General features: G+C 34.2%; 2 protein-coding genes, 1 non-coding gene and 1 pseudogene across 3 annotated transcripts; 2 read left to right on the forward strand and 2 right to left on the reverse strand.

Annotated features, from left to right (window-relative positions):
- Positions 1–1,137: 1,137 nt before the first annotated feature.
- On the reverse strand, positions 1,138–5,579 carry LOC100820315 (switch-associated protein 70). The gene is made up of 10 exons (XM_003519492.4): positions 5,420–5,579; positions 5,216–5,323; positions 4,895–4,956; positions 4,713–4,796; positions 4,560–4,591; positions 4,368–4,449; positions 3,546–3,774; positions 2,421–2,648; positions 1,958–2,250; positions 1,138–1,699 (listed from the first exon to the last, which is right to left on the reverse strand). Exons 1-10 carry the CDS (start codon positions 5,429–5,431, stop codon positions 1,357–1,359), a joined length of 1,473 nt encoding a protein of 490 aa, XP_003519540.1. The 5' UTR covers positions 5,432–5,579; the 3' UTR covers positions 1,138–1,356.
- A 1,792-nt stretch (positions 5,580–7,371) lies between these two features.
- Positions 7,372–11,443, forward strand: LOC100775410 (anaphase-promoting complex subunit 5). The gene is made up of 10 exons (XM_041013439.1): positions 7,372–7,422; positions 7,532–7,542; positions 8,110–8,169; positions 8,304–8,371; positions 8,708–8,813; positions 8,907–9,048; positions 9,409–9,507; positions 9,803–10,067; positions 10,322–10,389; positions 11,054–11,443. The coding sequence occupies exons 1-10, from the start codon at positions 7,372–7,374 to the stop codon at positions 11,213–11,215; spliced, it is 1,032 nt and encodes a 343-aa protein (XP_040869373.1). The 3' UTR covers positions 11,216–11,443.
- Positions 11,444–13,383: 1,940 nt separating this feature from the next.
- LOC100784856 (4-hydroxyphenylpyruvate dioxygenase-like) lies at positions 13,384–14,806 on the forward strand (annotated as a pseudogene).
- TRNAE-UUC (transfer RNA glutamic acid (anticodon UUC)) lies at positions 14,596–14,667 on the reverse strand. Its single transcript has one exon. It is a non-coding gene; the product is annotated as a tRNA-Glu (tRNA).
- Positions 14,807–18,083: the final 3,277 nt, after the last annotated feature.

Consider the following 18,083-nt stretch of genomic DNA (forward strand, 5'->3'; position numbering starts at 1 on the left):
CACCCCCTTAGCTGTCCCATCAATGCATGTTAATACTTCCTTAACACAGAATAGCTGTCGATACAATAGTTATCCCATTAAAGGGCACAACTTGAGGAGGAGGTGAAAAGAGGGAGAGTCCGGTACTTAGATTGCCATGATCCTGAAGAAAGTCACGCACTGAAGTCCTACTTCGAAGTTATTCGCAAAACAGTACTTTTTACAACTAGTCAATTCTCAATATTTATGATACTCCATGAGGATTTGAATTCTGCATTCTCGTATGTAATCTTGTATCCTTCAATTTTTGTTTGAAAATATCAAATTATCCTTCTCCAATCTTAATATACTTTTTTTTCTCACGACTTCACTTTCTTTGAGTCACGAGTCAGGACATCCTAAAATATCCTTTTATTCCACTCGTCTTTGAAAGTAAGAATGTGGTATAGAACATGTCTTCTCGAACGACAATTTCGGATTATTTTTTTATTTTCAACCATTATTCTGGAAATCCGATTTCAAAAACTATATAATAGCCTTATAGGATGATTATTCTGAAATATAGATAAAGTTTCAAAATAGACTTTCTGAAATACATAAAATGTTTTTTTTTTATTTTCAATCTTTATTATTTACTATTATGAAAAAGACATTTCAGAAGCTATTTTTAATGTTATGGAACACCTAATTCAAAAATTATTTTTTACTGTTATAAAATATTTATTCCAAAAGCTATTTTTTACTATTATGAAATATCTAATTCTAAAGTTATTTTTTACTATTATGAAATACTTATTCTAAAAGGCGAAAGAAATGAAGTCATTGCATTGTGAGGAAGGTGTTGAGAAAAGGAGGTGGAACGGGACAAGGAGAAGCCACCGTGGGAAAGCAGAAGCTGTCACAGGTGGGAGGTGCATCATGAGTTGAATTATTTTTGAAGGAGAGAGGTGTTAGAGTTGAGAAAAAGAGATGCTATCATGCTAACTCATTAAGGGTAGTTTAACATTTTTGAAACTAAAATGGAGATACAAGATACGCAAATGAGAATACAGGATTCAAATCCCTACTACATCCCATGGGGCTCGAGAAGCTCGGTTGAGTTTAATTGTTGTTAAAGGTCCTCAATTCATTGTGGATAAAAAAAAAGGGCTCTATTGGTTGATCAAATGCTACATATCACATATGATTTACCGGTCAGCTCGTGTTGTATTACATTACATTTACATCAGAAAAAGGTATTCACTATCAGGGCAGGTCATAACACAGCGTGTTAAGGCAATGATAAAATGAAAACAATAAGGTTTACACGCGCATCCAACAAAATGGATGATTACATTGCCTAAAGTTGAAATTTGCTATATGTCGTGTACTTGTGAATCAGGGTTGATGGAAAGAGTTAGCTCCTTGTTCATGGTGATGATTGGTTCCCGGCTGGTTAACCACTGGAATATCCAAGCTGCTTCCATCAGTTTCAGGTGCTACTTCCCTTACATCAGCTATCCGTGCCTCCGTAGCCTGAATATCACTCCATTCGTTGTCTCCAACTGGCTGAATGTTCACCTGATCCGTTGCCATGTGGACTACATTCTCTGCAGGGACGGGGATGGCTCTAGAAACACTCAAGCATGCTTTATCAACATTTTCTTCAGTGGGGTCAACATGCTTTGTATCTGAGCATGACTCTGTCTTCTCAAAAACTTGAGTTGTATCAATGTGTTGCCTGTTGAAAAGAAAAATATCTGCTATGTCAACTTTGGTTTTATGAAGCTCCACATTTCGTAGCTGATATACATATTCAAACTCAATAAACTGGTAAAAAGACAAATAAACCATCAAAAGTCTCCTTCCATTTCCCTGTTTCACTAGGTATTGATATATATTTTTTCCATCTTTATGTTTAGGTGGGAAAACAGAAGTAGCCAACAAATCTAATTTAACAAAATAAAAAGCAAGGGAAAAAGAAAATAAGACGCTAGACCTTTGAAGTTGGGCTTTTAGTACATTCACATATGCAAGAAGCTCTTCCTTCTCTTTTAATGCTGCGGATTCTCTCTGAACAGCCTCCCTTATCCTAGTTTCAGCATTTGCTTCTGCAACCCTAACCTTTTCTTCTGCTCTTACTACAGCTGCTTCTAAGATCACATCATGCTCTCTAGCTTTTGCCAGTTCAGAACGCCACATATTTGCTTCCTGAATAGCAGCATCTCTCTGCCTGATTAATTGCTCTCTTTCTTTGCTTAAGCCCCCAATCTTTTCTTCAGACTCCTTCAGCTACAAAAAAAACAATTTAAGACAATATGAACATTCAAGATAATTTCATTGCAAGTAACACCAATACATAGTAATGGCTAAGGGTCAATTGTCGAAAGAAGTTTAATGACAATCACATGAATTTCCATCAGCCAAAAAATATTTACAAATGAACCAGAACAATGGCATACCTTCTGTGTAAACAGCTCTTGCTGCTTCTCAGAATCTTTATTCAAACGCTCAATTTCTGCACAAGCAATTCTCCGATGCTCATCCATAGTATAAGCAGCAGATGCTGCAGCCTCAGCAGCTTCAGCAGTCTCAGAGAGTTTATCTGCTATATCTTTTATAGTTGAATCACGTGCCCGAAGGTCTCGAGACAAATTCTGTAGCTCCTCATCCTTCACTCTTAGTGTTTCCTGTAGAGTGGAGTAGCATCTTCAGAACCGAAAATCCAAAGCTATAAAGAACCATAAAGGCCCAAGAAAACAATAAATACCTACATAAAAACATTCCTTGTCTAATTAAAAAACAAATCCTTTCTCTATTTATATCCACCATCCTCATTTCCTCTTCAAAATCTTGGCCACTACACCCCCACCCCCTTTAATAGATACTATAAGAGAAAAGTGATATCCCCCAATTTACTTTTTCTTTTTTTTTTTTTTGCTTTCGTTCCTTTTCCTTCTTTTTCTAAGCAAGTGAACATAAATCATAAGTCTGCAAATGTCAGTTAGCGAAGTAAACAGTGATGAAAAGGGTAGACCTCCCCTAACCCCAAAATTGAAAGATGTATTTCTTTGTTTAATACATGACAATTGCGTACAGAGAAGCCTTATCATAATTCAATTTAAGCCATATTGCGTATCTTGCCACAACCAGTATTGAATGCATTATATACAAAAGTATGACAATTAATTCATAGCATCACACAATCAAAATTCATAAAAAAAAAATGAAAATGTTCTAGCTAGTAACTATCTAGTTAAGGGTACATTAGGTTAAGCTTTGACAAAAAAAAAAACACTTTTATGATATCACTTTTCTTTTTACCTTCTAAGGATAGTACTAAAAAAAATTTCCTCGGAGTTTTAGCTTATTTTAAAAAAAATTAATTAAACTTTTTATCACTGTACATGACACACATGTTTAATCTAGTCCTTGCACAAAAAGAAAAGATTTCCAAATCAGTCCTTGTATATTAAGGCTACCAAAACAAATTAGTAGCTACAACTCTGCAGTTCTCTGCTGCACCATCACAAATGCTGAATTACAAATTTGAGCACAAGACAGAATGAACCAGAACTAGATTGTACCTTCATTATTGTTAAATCATCCATAGGACCATCAGTAGTCCTATTATTCATCATTCCCAGAGCATTTCGCAAAGAAATCTGCATTGCTGCTTCAATTTCTTTTGAACATTCCAAGGCTGTTGAATTGGCTGCAGCAACAACTGTTGCAACAGTTCCTAATTTTGTAGAGCCATTCCCACTTAAGGAATTCACAGCTTCTTTATGGGCTTTTAGAACCAACTGAGTTGCACTAATGTCAGATGATAAAATAAATCAGACAACAAAATAATTACAGCTATTAGATAGGAAATTAGAAATAGAAATGATCCGGCAATCATTCAAATTGATCCAGCGTAGCAGAAAGCAAGAACACCAGACAAATAATAATATAATAAATAATAAGATAAGGAACATAAATATAAAGGCTGAACTATGACATGGCATTAGTATTCTGCGGGTCTCCCTTTCCAAGCAAAAATGTCTATACCAATGATTATAAAAACACACTGCTCAAAAGAGTTAGAAAATTGTGAAGGACTGCAGTCATGACTCATGACTTATGAATCCTTAATAATTTGAAACATGACAAAGTAAACAAAGTTTTGTAAGGAACTAAAAAATAAATGATAAAACTCAAAGCAAATGCATTAGTACATTTGGGCTCAAGCATGCAGTATCTAATTTGCAAGCTACACCTCTATACATTTTGGAAATACAAAGGGATTATAACATTCATACTAATACATTCAACAACATAAAATAAAAAAAAAGGATAACATTATATTTCATGGAACTTGGATCATAGGGGAAAGGGAGAAAGAGGTGTGGGATTATAAAACTTACTGTAACGTTGACACCCACGCTCTAGCTGCACCAGGAGTCTCGGCACAGAGGAAGTAATCCTTTTTCTGTGGTGTCCCAATATCTAAAGAAGGCGATTAAGGTAACAAGCAGAGTGATTTTCATCAATTTGCTACCAACTGATGACTGATGATTCATAAGTACTAAATGTGATAAAAATGACAAAAAGGATACAGAAGCAGCACCCATCATACTTTGGAAGCCCGCTGTAATACACAGAAGTAAATAAACATCCATGTCATGCATAAAAAATTCATCCAACAAAACTTCATAAAACATATATGGAAACTAGGCAAAATAGGCTTGTGTTAAAAACACCATTCTTACTGGAAATTCACAGGAGATATGGTGATCGTGCTATTGGCGTCAAATATAATCGTTCCTTTAACAGAAGGTTCGTTTCTTCTTATCCTAAAGAAAGGAAAGCATTCAAAACAACACAGAAGATCAGTAATCAAAGTGATTTTCCGTTTCCCCACACAAACAGAAACCAATATGCATACACATACTTGTATTCCATTCTCCCCGTTGTCGGGTCCAAGATCACCCAACGCTCGTTCCATTTTCTCAGCTGTGAACACAAAAGCGACTCTTACATGAACTAGTTTTTTTTTTTTTCTAAAAGCATCAATCAATAATTGGCTATTCAAACGATTATAAAACACACAACAAAACAGAACGCATTTGAATTATAAGACGATCAGAACATCGAATATGAAATTAACAATTGGAAATTCGGAAAAGTAAAGAGAGTAAAGGCGAAAATAAAGTGAAATTGAAGTGAGAAATAGGAAATAGGTATTTGAGATAAAGGGGAGTGCGTGAATTACGGTTTCAGATCTCTTGAGAAGCGGTCCCTGCAACAGGTTTCTACCGGAAGCGGAAGCGAGCTGGCGCTTGATCTTCTCCAAGCTATTCTCTGTGTTTTCTGCAGCTCGCTGTGTCATTGCAAATTCAGCTCAGTGTTACCAACAACGTCTCAAAAAACACATAACGAGAGAAAGAGAGAGAGAAGGTGGCGATTGATGAGTTACCGGAGAAGCCATGAGCGTAGATCAAGACTTGTCGGAAGCTCAAACACAAGAAGGGTTTTTGGTGATATTCCCCCAGATTTGCGTTTTCGAGTGTTTTTTAGTTTTTTGAAGAATATTGAAAAGAAGAAAAAAAAATGTTTAGAAAATTAAATTATTTAATGGGAAAGACCGGTAGGTTATTTGGCATACTGACTTGCAGTTGTGCAGTTAGCTTGACTTTTCTTTTGTGTTGGTTAGGATTAATTTTAATAAAGATTAAAAATAATTTTTAAGAGGATTAAAATTAATTTTGAATTATGAAATACATTTAAGAATTTAATTACAGTGCTACCACAGTGTAAAGATTTCTTATACTTATATCCCATCATATTTTGTTGTATATTAGTTAAATTGGTTGATTTTTATAATAATTAATTTAAATTTTTACTTAAAATGATTTATAATGGAAAACTAAAAAAGGAATAAAGAAGTTTATAATGTAAGAAGCCTTTAACTAACCGTGTATCAAAATTAAACACAAATTTTATATTAAAACATAACTTTAAGTTTTTAAACATTTTCAATTACCCTGTTAATTAAAGTAAGAGTTTATAGTGACAATATCCATATTTTTACATCACTTGACACTTATTGTTCTCATTTTTGCATTCTACTTTATTTATAAAAAAAAATATAAAGATTTTTATATTATCAATAAACTAGTATTTTAACATGTGTGGAAAAAATGCCATTTCATACAACTAGTTTATAATAAATAATAGCTTTTAAATGTATAAATTATGTTATGTTATATGTTATAATTAAAATTCATAATTAATAAATAGTTTTAAACATATAAAGTATATTTTAAATTTATAATAAATGATTTACTTTTATGATATAGAGATATTTTTAATTATTAATAATCTGAAAAATTATTGAAGAAAAACTCCTAGAAACACTTTCAGAGAATTTGAAGAATAGAGCTTCCACCCATCATCCCCTTCACTTCCCACCAACCAAAGCATATTTTGGTTTTGGTAAAATTAAATTTTAGGAGAAGGAAAATGATGCTCCAATACAAGACACGAAATAGTTTTGTGCAGAAATAGAGAAAGAGAAGGAAAAAAATAGGGCATACACCTTTTAATGAATAAACAATCAATTTAGTTAAAAAAAACATTATTAACAATTTAACATTAAGGAACTAATTTGAAGAAATTTTCAATACACAAAGGACTATATAGGAACGAGCTCATCTGGAAAAACAAGTGTCCAAAAGCTTCCCAGCAAATTTTCAATGCTAAACAGTATTTGTGTGATTGGACTCAAGCAAAAGGTCACCATAATTCTGCAAATACTAATCAAGAGATTTAAACTCCCCAGGTCTATAGTATGACCCAAGATGTTTCTGATCCTGGTGCCAGTATTCGAGAGTGTAGATACATACTCCTGTTATTAAAACTATTTGATCAATAACATTGTGGTCGCTCATTCCCTTGCAAGGGTGGCAACTGATTAGCCTAGTCTCTCAAGTTTTGAAAGTATAGATCAATTACCTGTTATATTCAACAGTTGATCATTAATGAAAGTTCTTAACTTTGCTTTCGTAAGACTAATTGTATAATTTCATTAGTTTAAACACTATATAAGAGAGAGAGGATGATGTTTCAAAACACAAGTTAATAATTCATTGTGTTTTTATTTTCTTAATTTATCATGTGTACTTTTGAATTTAAAAATACAGAGTAGCATTTTTCAGTTGGCGCTTTTTCATTGTGCAAAACAAAATTCAAACCCTAGGCAAACACCCACTTCCAGTTTCAAATTCATTGACAGCAATACTGATCCAAGTCCTGCATTTTCATCCTTCGCTTCGCTAATCAGGCATCGAATCGAAGTGAACATCAGCGTACTCAAGTTACACAGTCAGCTAAGCATTTTGTCAAACAGAAAGCAGGCGAAGATAACTGATGGGTGGGATATTGAAGCAGCCAGGCGCGTTTGCAATCACGCCGCACAAAGTATCACTCTGCATACTTCTTAAGATCTACGCTCCGCCGGCTCAGATATCGGTCCCCTTCCCTTTCTCTTCCGTTGCACAGCACAATCGCCTTGGCTTGTTCTTGTTAGCCCTCACCAAGGTCTTTCTTTCATTCTGGATAAATGAAATTGCATTTCAATCAATTCTACCATTTTGAATTTGAATTTGAACTTTTCACTCTCTGGAAGGAGAAATTTTTGGCTTAGTTTGTATCGCAAGCAGGTTGTGCTAAACAGTGCTCGTTTTTTTATGCTTAGCTTCCCGCCTTGTCTGTTGTCTCTTACTGGGTTCTCAGTAAATACTTGTTGGAGAAGAAATTAAGAAAGTAAAATGAATTAAACTTTTCCCATGAGTTTAAATTATTATGCATGGGCTAAAGTTATAAAAGCTCTCCCATTTAGCTTCTCCAAAGTCCAAAAGCTAATAATTTTAACTTACGGATAAGCTAATTTTTATGGGAGAAGCTCTATTCATCTTACCTTCTTATTTTCTGATTATGGAAGAATCTAATTTTAATAGGGCCAAAACTTGGAATAAATATATAATAAAGTATGGATAAGTACAAGTGTTTCATATGCATATAATGCTAATTTTAGTGTTTTTTTAATATCTTGAAAGCTTGCTGTATGTATTTCACAATTTTGATTTTTTTTCCAATTGTTATTAGCTCACCGCTGTCTCGCATAAATGCGCTGGTGCATGCAACTTGCTTTGCTGATGCATCAAGGTAGAGCTTCTGAGCTGAACATATTAAAGAGATCACATTCCAAGTTGATATTATCACCTTTGTTTATTATGAAAAATTACTGTATCACCACCATTTTGTTAAATTTTTGTTGAATTATCTTTTGGTTTCCCCAGCTCATCAGATGCAGCATTAGCATATGTAAAGCTCATTCAACATTTAGCAGTATTTAAAGGATACAAAGGTCAGATTGGTTGCATAAAATTGAATAGAATTCCACCATTTTTGTAAATATTGTATGTTATTGTTTTCACATTTGCATTTGTTTTATCTTGTTTTTGTACTTTTGCTAACAGTTTGTAAGTTACCAGAGTAACCTTTTATGAAAAATAATATGATAAATTCAACTTAATGGCAATTATTTGCTGTGCAAATTGCCTTTTGTTAATACAGAGTTGTCTTTTTCTTCATCATGATTGTAGATAGTGGATAGAAATGTCCACTATCACCCATTCAAGTTCCTTCTCTTACCTTTTATCCTTCTTATTGTTCTGACATCTTCCTTTTTCTCTGTTTCTAGAGGCCTTTTTTGCCCTTAAAATAGCAGAAGAGAAGTTTCTATCTGTCTCAAAATCACAAATCTTACTGCTAAAGTTGCTGCTGCTTCATGAGCATGCTTTACATCGGTAAGTGGCCTAGTTCATTTGTTGTATTAAGAATCTTGAATTGTGTTAGCATTTGAGATGTCAGCTCACTTAACTTAATTGAGCATCATGTAGTGGACAATTAAAGCTAGCCCAGAAACTGTGTGATGAACTTGGTGTTTTGGCATCAAGAGTAACTCGTGTAGATATGGAACTAAAGACAGAAGCAAGCCTTCGCCATGCTCGTACATTGCTTGCTGCAAATCAATTCCGAGAGGTTTTTTTATTCTTCTATGTACTAAATATTAAACTATATACAGAAAATCAACCACGTTATTCACAGTTTGATTCTTGAATTTATAGTTCATATGTTACTATTGTTCTTTTGTTGGAAACATGGGATCGTACTCTTTAAATATATTCTGTTTTACAAGTGTCCTTGTACTGTATCATTTGACAACAGCATAGGATTTGTATTATGTATTAAAGTACAGTATGTGGGGATCTTAGCTTCCTTGCCCCATAAGGAGACAAAAAGGTGAAAAAATTAATGTTAACTAACAGTTGAGCAATTAAAAATTGACTGTTTTAAATCTGTATAGATTGTTTTTAATTTTCATATAAATGATTCTTTTAGGCAGCTGCTGTGGCACACTCCCTCTTCTGTATGTGCTACAAATACAATCTTCAAGTTGAGAATGCTTCGGTTCTTCTTTTACTTGCTGAGATTCACAAGGTAAATTATCATATTGTCTGACACACTTGTTAGTTTCATGTGGTGTGGATCAGCTATCAAACACTTTTTTGTTCTGATAATAAAAAATATGGATGAAGCCATCTTGACTCATTCTTTTTTATTTCATTCTGATTTATCTGCATAATCATTTTTTTTCTTTTCTTTTTAATGCTTGATCTATGTCTCATCCTAAATAACTGGCAATCTACTACATTGTCCCTACCCTAGCTTTCACATTGTTGTGTTCTCTACTGTTTGTTTACTTTTAAAGCCTTCATTCATTTGTTTTTACCAGAAATCAGGCAATGCCCATCTTGGTCTTCCATATGCTTTAGCAAGCCTCTCATTTTGCCTCTCATTTAACTTGGACCTTCTAAAAGCTTCAGCTACACTTACTCTAGCTGAGTTGTGGCTCTCTCTTGGATCAAGCCATGCAACAAGGGCTCTAAACCTTATCCATGGAGTTTTCCCAATGATTCTTGGTCATGGTGGTTTGGAACTCCGCTCACGTGCCTATATTGTTGAAGCAAAATGCTATCTGTGTGATTCAAACTTCAATGGTATGTCACTGTAAATAGTTGATGTTAGACTTTGCTCTTCAAATTTGTTGTCTATCTAGAAATATTTAAACATATGCTGTTTTTGCAAGTATTCCAATACCAATAGCCGAATTTCTGATTCTGTAAAAGATAATAATCAAATAGGGGGAAACTAGATTTTCCTCAATGGTTTTCTGAGGGTGTTGATCCTTTTTCTCTCCCTGTGTTGGGGCTTTAACTGAATCTTACTTTACTGATTTGAATTTCTTTTTCAGTCTTTGAAAATTATGAGATCGTGGTAGATTCATTGAGTCAAGCATCTGAAGAACTCCAACTTTTGGAGGTAAGCAAACTTTCTGCGTTTTAATCTTTTGTGTAATCCCTTGTGAGAGGGAGAAAAATGAGAGGTCATGTGAATGAATCCGTGTGTCTTGACTACACAGTGGAGGCTCTTATTTATAATTAGAACCGCAAATACAGTAGATAATGGTCATATAATTATACAACTCATAATATCCCTAATTTACAATACTTCTTTTACACAATATACTACAGAATTACAAGCTTCCAAGCGGTTTCATTGGTCCTTTTTCATTTGTAAGCCTTTTTGCTGCATCTCTGCTTCCCGTCAAAGTTCACTTGGACACATGATTGCATGCATGTGATAGATACTAGAATATTGTTTATGCGTAAAGCGTAAAATGAAGTAGGGATGACTGTTACAATGAAAAACCAGTACAAGCCAAAAGCAGAGGCATACATTATATTCGTGCATATAGATACTAGACAAATGTTTATCAAATTAATTTTATGGGGTCTTAATACATGCAAGATTCATATTTTGTGATGGTGAAAGCTCACTAGTCAACTAGTAAAAACATTTCATAGTAAAATTGACTTGTTTAACCCATTATTTTCCTGTTCCATCCTATTTTAAACAACTCTTCAACATCCAAATCTCTTTCTATTGCTTTTTATTTAAGATTTGATTTTCTTGTGCCCTGCAGTTTCATGAACTGGCATCTGAAGCTTTCTATCTGATGGCCATGGTATATGACAAACTAGGGCAATTAGAAGAAAGGGAAGAAGCCGCAGCTTCATTTCAGAAACATATTTTGGCTCTCCGCAATCCTCAAGATGAGGATGATCCTCTTGTTAGTGTATTTTGATTGTTTGTTATACCCAATTTTATCTACATAAGCTTATTAAATTAAATTTATGTACAATAGTGACCCCTGATCTTCTGTAGTTATCATTCAATAGTTGTTTATAGCTGTAGTCATCAAGATGTACAGTGGCATAAACCTTGGAGATATTTTGTTCTCTCTTCCCTTTATAGAGGACAACCGTTCATGTAATGGACACACTAATGACAATTAAATTATTTTTCATTTTAAAAGATTAGACATTTTTTTCTTAAATGTATTCCCTTGTTTTGAAATCCCCGCTACATGGAATGAAAATATTAATAGTGAAATCATAATATAGTTAATTAAATTTATATTTCTTTGAAATTAAGAGTATCTAATGATTTATTTTAAAATTCTTACAGAAAATTTCAAATAATTTATATTGAAAGGGAGAAACGATCCTGATCAATAATGTTAAGTTGCAAACACTTCTCAATAATTTTCAGTTGTTTTACTGTACGCTAGAGACATTTCACTGTTAAATTCAGTATTTAAATTGTTTTACTTGTATTTTTAAATTTTAAGTGCCTTGTTATTTTTTTTTACTGCAAGTGCCTTGCTGTAACGAATAGTTAGGGACTTGATATGAAATCTCAAAAGTGTTTGCGTTTTATACGAAAGCCAGATTAAAGTAAGCTACAGATCTGCATACTTTACGAGAATTTTATACATTTTAAAGTTTTAAACTATGGTCTTGATAGTTTCAGAAAGTCTTTCGTTTCGTTCCCAGAATTCAGGTTACCATCACGATCAATTGATCATACAGAGATTTACTTAGTAATATATAAATAAAAAATTACAAGGTTCTATTTATTTGTCATAGAAATCATTTAAATTTTTTCAAACGGAACTTGGAGTTATGGATTGATTAAACAAAAAATATTATTTCGTAAAGCTCTCCAACGAACGTTACCCACAATATACGACCAATTGTCACTTACTTTTAAGGATCTCATCTTGACTGTATTGTCCATTTGTCCTTCAAAGAAAAGTTTAGTAGGCATCTCTAATGGGAGTTTTATATTGATTTGAACAGTATTAGCATTTCAGTTTACAAATTTGTACCTTTAGAGAAAAACTGAGAGTCATTTGTTTATTATATTATTTATGCCAACTCTTTTAAATGTGGACTATGTTTCATGTAATAATAATAATATAAAATTACTTTGTTTTTTGTTTTTAATCACTGTTTCCTTTTTATTACCTTAGATTGCAATATATGTAAATATATATATATATATATATATATATATATATATATATATATATATATATATATATATATATATATATATATATCCCTTTGATTGCAATATCTTAATACACTTCATTATGCATTATTAACTGTAGATTGCATCACTTAAAAAAATAAATTAGATTGCAGTATTGCTTTGGGAATATGGAATTATAATGTTAAAATATATTTAACGATTTTTTTTCTGAATGCAATAATTTTAACTATGTGTAGCTTCAAGTTCAAGACAAAATTTTAACGTTATACGGTGCATTAATGTTTAAAATTTTAGTATATAAATAACGTATTTTGATAATATTTTTTACACAACAATCCTTTTAATTTTTCTAATCTTATTTCATTTAATTGTTCTCTTAAATTTTCTAATCTGTATTTCCTTTCTTTTAACACACAAATGAATCCCAATAAACATTGTTGAGATTTATTTTAGTTCTTAATTTTAGAAATAAAGTGACAGCAATATTATGTAAATTTAAAGAATCAATTGACTACTAAATTTGGTACTTACTAATAATAGTAATAAAACTAAACAATACAATTTTAACTAGTAGGAGTGAATCTTTATTTGCTGAAAAGAACATCAACACATTATTATTATTTTTTTCCTTAAAATGGCTCTCTTTCTATAAAGAGAATATATACTAATTCATTACATCTGTATATATTAATATACTTCAAAAAAATATAAATATAATTCATATTTCTTAATTTATTAATATTAAAAAAATTACAATGCTAAAGTGTTCTTTTTTTATGCATAATACTAAAGAGTTTAATAGATATGATGATATAGCAATGAAGCATTTGTCCGTATATGATTAAAACAAATGTGAACTCATAGGATTATAAAGATAAATTTGTTGATACGTGGTAGTAATTTTGGAAAAAGATAATGCAGGAAGAGGAGCGTGAGAGAAGAGAGTCCAGCAATGTCCAAACCGGGTTTAAGCTCGTTGGTTTCACAAACTTCGTCCGAACCAACCCTAAATCGGACCGCTTTCAAGTTAACCGCTTCCACCACATCGGCTTCTGGTGCACCGATGCTACCAACTCTTCCCGCCGATTCTCTTGGGGACTTGGAATGCCTATTGTGGCAAAATCCGATCTCTCCACCGGAAACCAAATCCACGCCTCCTACCTCCTCCGCTCCGGTGACCTCTCCTTCCTCTTCTCCGCTGCCACCGGAGGCGCCTCCACCGCCTCCCTTCCAACCTTCGACGCCGCCACCTGCCTCGCCTTCGCCGCCAAGCACGGCTTCGGCGTCCGTGCCATCGCTTTGGAGGTAGCCGACGCGGAAGCCGCCTTCAACGCCAGCGTCGCCAACGGCGCCGAGCCGGCGTCTCCACCGGCTCTCCTCGACGGCCGCACCGGCTTCGCGGAGGTACGCCTCTACGGCGACGTCGTGCTCCGCTACGTAAGCCACAAGGACGCCGCGCCGCGGGCGGATCCGTCGCGGTGGTTCCTGCCGGGATTCGAGGCCGCGTCGTGGTCGTTTCCGGAGCTGGACTACGGGATTCGGCGGCTGGACCACGCCGTCGGGAACGTGCCCGAACTGGCGCCGGCGGTCAGGTACCTGAAAGGCTTCAGCGGATTCCACGAGTTCGCGGAGTTCACCGCGGAGGACGTGGGAACGAGCGAGAGCGGGTTGAACTCGGTGTTTCTGGCGAACAACTCGGAGACGGTGTTGCTGGCGCTGAACGAGCCTGTTTACGGAACGAAACGGAAGAGCCAGATTGAGACTTATTTGGAACACAACGAAGGTGCTGGTGTGCAGCATCTTGCGCTTGTTACTCACGACATTTTCACCACTCTGAGAGAGATGAGGAAGCGAAGTTTCCTTGGTGGATTTGAGTTCACGCCTTCGCCTACTCCCACCTATTACGCCAACCTTCACAAGCGTGCCGGTGATGTGTTGACCACAGAGATGATCAGGGCACTCTGCTTCAGAGGATTGGGTGCATGGTGGAGGATGAGGAAGGGAAGGCGTACCAGAAGGGTGCATGTGGGGGTTTTGGGAAAGGCAATATTTCCCAACTTGAAGAATATGAGAAGACTTTGGAAGCTAAAAGAACTCAGAGTGATCTCAGCTCTCTGCTTAAAAAAGTTCCGTTGCCGGGAATCGAACCCGGGTCTCCTGGGTGAAAGCCAGATATCCTAACCGCTGGACGACAACGGATTTTTGAGACTTGTAGGTGAACTAAATCATAGATATTTTGTTATGTCTCATAAGCTAGTAGTCTATGACAGTGCAGCAGTATTTTCATAATCTTTTCCTCTTTCACGATAAATTATTTTATCGTTCATGACTAAATTTTTGTATTTATCTGCATAATTTTACCTCCTAGTCACTTGAATTCGCTTTTAAGATTTTTACTGCTTCTTTTAGAGAATATTAATATTGCAACCCAATAGAAAGGATTAGATTTGAAAATACGCTCATAAATATAAAATTTTAATCAGACATTTTTGTAATTTACCCAAAAATAATATCTTTACTTATACTACTGATATGTCAATTTATTGTGTATATTTAAATTATGTTTTTTTTTGTATATCAAAAGTACATCACCGTAATAATAATTTGTTTATGTTATCTATCCAAAAATGTTTTAATTAATCTTGCTAATATATAATAACAAATTATTATTTATAGTCAAGCTAATACTCAATCAAATTTAGTATTATCTTTGGTCTTTTATATAAGAAATAAATATAAGAAAGGGAAAAAGTTATGGATTTGAATTCTTTTTGTTAACAAGAATTAATAATATTAACGATTAAAATTTGTCATAAAAAAATAAAAATATAAACAAATAAGTACTATGCTTTAAGATATAATAATTGCTAGTTATGCCGTTTATTTTGTCAAATGGATCTACTAAAGAGACACTTACTCATGATGTATTTATTGGTCTATTAATATTATAAGTCATATTTATTGGTGAAAAATATCTCTACAATTAGGTGTAACCATCATGAAATATAACTACTACTTAAAGTCAATTAATTCAAAATGTATTTTTGGAATATATAAAATTTAAATTTATGATATTAATTAAAATTAATTAACTAGTTTAACTATTTTTATTGGTGTTAATAAATTGATTATTTATTTCTTATATAAAGTACAAAAGGAGTATTTTATATGCCGTTCATAAGGTTATCCTTTAAATAAGGTGTGGATTGGCATAGACTGTGGTAAGAAACTCGGTACTAGCTAGACTTGATGTTTACTCCCATATGCACATATTAGTTACTAGTACAAGAATATCCATGTCCTCCTAATCCTAGAGGCACCAAATTCCTTCTACTTAGCCCTAGGAGCCAGTCAACAACAAAAGACTTGTCAAGGTTTTTCCTTCGAATAGTTTTCTTAGCCTTCTCACCAATTGCATGTGTCTTAAGAAGACACAAAATGCCAACATTATATTTTCCTTCAGAACACCTGTCCTTAGACTAAAAAGCTTTATACCTCATGTACCATTACAATTCCAATGAAGGACCTTCATTGAGAAAAAAATGGTTACTAGAGGGTTTTAAACAATAAAGGAAGACTGAATAATATAGTACTGTTAAGGGCTTAAGGTCATGTGCCTACCCTTGTGTCTCTGGAATAGGAGGTTGCATGCCTTACGACAAATGAGTTCTCTTGGGATAAGCTGGAAGTACCCTAATGACCATTCTTGAGTTTCCTTGCTTTAATGAAAGCCCTTGTCTTTGCATGGTAAACACCACGTGAGTGATAAGATTTTGGTCCAATTTCTTGTTCCCACTTTTTTGGCTTTCGCGGATCCATTTTGTTGCATGCAATACACCAATAGCTTGCTCGTTTTCCTTTCTCACACACATGCAAGACATCAATAGTTTTCCACCGCGTTTTGTTTTGATTTCAATGTGGCCCCATTTTAGTCGTTACCTTTGGATCATAATTTTTTTAACACCCAACTGTTACCTAAGTAATCCTTTCCACGCGGCATTTGGGGGATGCTCCTCTATGACTGTTTCAAACTTTACCCACCATATGTGAATTAATTGTGGAATTATTCTGGCTATTATTTGCCATGAATACAAAATTATTATAGCTATCATTTGCAAAAAAAAATATTACATATTGTTTTCGATTCAATTTTGAATTTGGATCTAGTTCCCCATTTCGATATGTTTTTGTCAGGAACTTTCACATTAATGGCTTTAAAAACTTCAACATTGATTTTTGTATGGCCCTTGGCGTCTTAGACACATTTTTACCCTTTTTAACTATCATCCATGGACTGCATAATCTCAACTTATCTCGAACGAATTGATTAGCCACAATTTACGACTAATTAATTTGTTTAGGGCTAACATCAGCATGACTTTCCTTTTCTCCACCTTTCACAGCTTTCATGTTAACTTTCTGTTGGTGATTATGCGTTGGGGCATTTAATTTGTTTGCTCAATCCCTAACGTTGCTTCACTTCGTTGTGATTGTTTATGAGCGTACTTGCCATAATTAAAACATATTGAGTGAAGCCCTTCGTATTTCAATTTGAGAATCTAACCCAAGACATGGATTCACGATACTAGCTTTCTTCCTAGGTCAATTTCAACACTACAGATTCTGGCAAAACGCCTCCCTCTGGAGTGTATTAAAGTTAATTCAATGGAAAGACTTGGAATGTATATATATAAACATCTATTTTTTGCACCTCATTTGCCAACATTGAGAAGAAATTAAGGTCCCCAACTTTGGACCACACATAACGATCCATTATCATCCATGGTCCTTCAAATAGGGCATGCCACTAATCCTCCTTTACCAAGAACTGAACTTGGCAGTAGTCTTGTGACATATCAATTAATAATGCGTAAAGTTCACATTTTAGCCCGTTCCTTGTGTAGCTTGTGTTCAATCATAATTAAAACTAACTTTCTTCCCAACACATCAACAATATGAGCATTCTTCCAGGGGTCACACCATTCTTCAATTTTTTCCTTCGAGATAGGAATTGTTGGACATAGTTCTAGCTTTGTAGCATCATTATTATTGTCATATAAACCTTGTAACATCTATCCTATGAGTGTTCCATATCCTCTTCTGACTTCTGAGCAGTGGAAGTTTGCCACAGTCTCTTTTTCAGCCTCTATCAAGGTATCAAATAGGACTTTGGAACCCTACATATTGTCTTTGTCTCCCTCAGTAATAACCTCATCCATCATAATCAAACCTTTCTTAGTTTTAACCTTTTCGGTACTACAGTTAAAAGAGTCTTCCTCTTCCTGCTTAGAACTCTTAGCAAGAACCTTAGCAGAGCTCTTCACCTCCCTCAGTCTTATGCCTTATCTTTATGGTCTGTTTGATTTGAGAAAAATAGGGTGGGTGAAAAAAGAAATTAAGTAAAAATTATGTGAGACTCGTACCTTTCATACTTTACTTTAATTCAAAAATCTATATTCTATTTTCATCTTCACCATTTTTATGTTTTCTATCAAACGGGACCTAATATATATAGTTTGTATTGATGTTTTCTTGGCTTTCTTCTCTTTTTTAGATGTTTTATATAACCATATTCATGGCATAATTAAGATAAAAATCATTCTAACCATTTGATC

Source organism: Glycine max, chromosome 2, assembly GCF_000004515.6.
Source record: "Glycine max cultivar Williams 82 chromosome 2, Glycine_max_v4.0, whole genome shotgun sequence".
NCBI classification, from domain to species: domain Eukaryota; kingdom Viridiplantae; phylum Streptophyta; class Magnoliopsida; order Fabales; family Fabaceae; genus Glycine; species Glycine max.

What these genes read in the sequence shown, in the direction of transcription:
- LOC100820315 (XM_003519492.4), bottom strand. An exon ending in ATGATTTAACAATAATGAAG is followed by an intron (nt 2,649 to 3,545) that starts GTACAATCTAGT and finishes TCCACTCTACAG; the next exon opens with GAAACACTAAGAGTGAAGGA. An exon ending in CTAAAAGCCCAACTTCAAAG is followed by an intron (nt 1,700 to 1,957) that starts GTCTAGCGTCTT and finishes TCTTTTCAACAG; the next exon opens with GCAACACATTGATACAACTC.
- LOC100775410 (XM_041013439.1), top strand. Translation starts at nt 7,372, where the DNA reads ATGGGTGGGATATTGAAGCAGCCAGGCGCGTTTGCAATCACGCCGCAC. An exon ending in TGCTTTGCTGATGCATCAAG is followed by an intron (nt 8,170 to 8,303) that starts GTAGAGCTTCTG and finishes TGGTTTCCCCAG; the next exon opens with CTCATCAGATGCAGCATTAG. An exon ending in GTGTGATTCAAACTTCAATG is followed by an intron (nt 10,068 to 10,321) that starts GTATGTCACTGT and finishes TTTCTTTTTCAG; the next exon opens with TCTTTGAAAATTATGAGATC.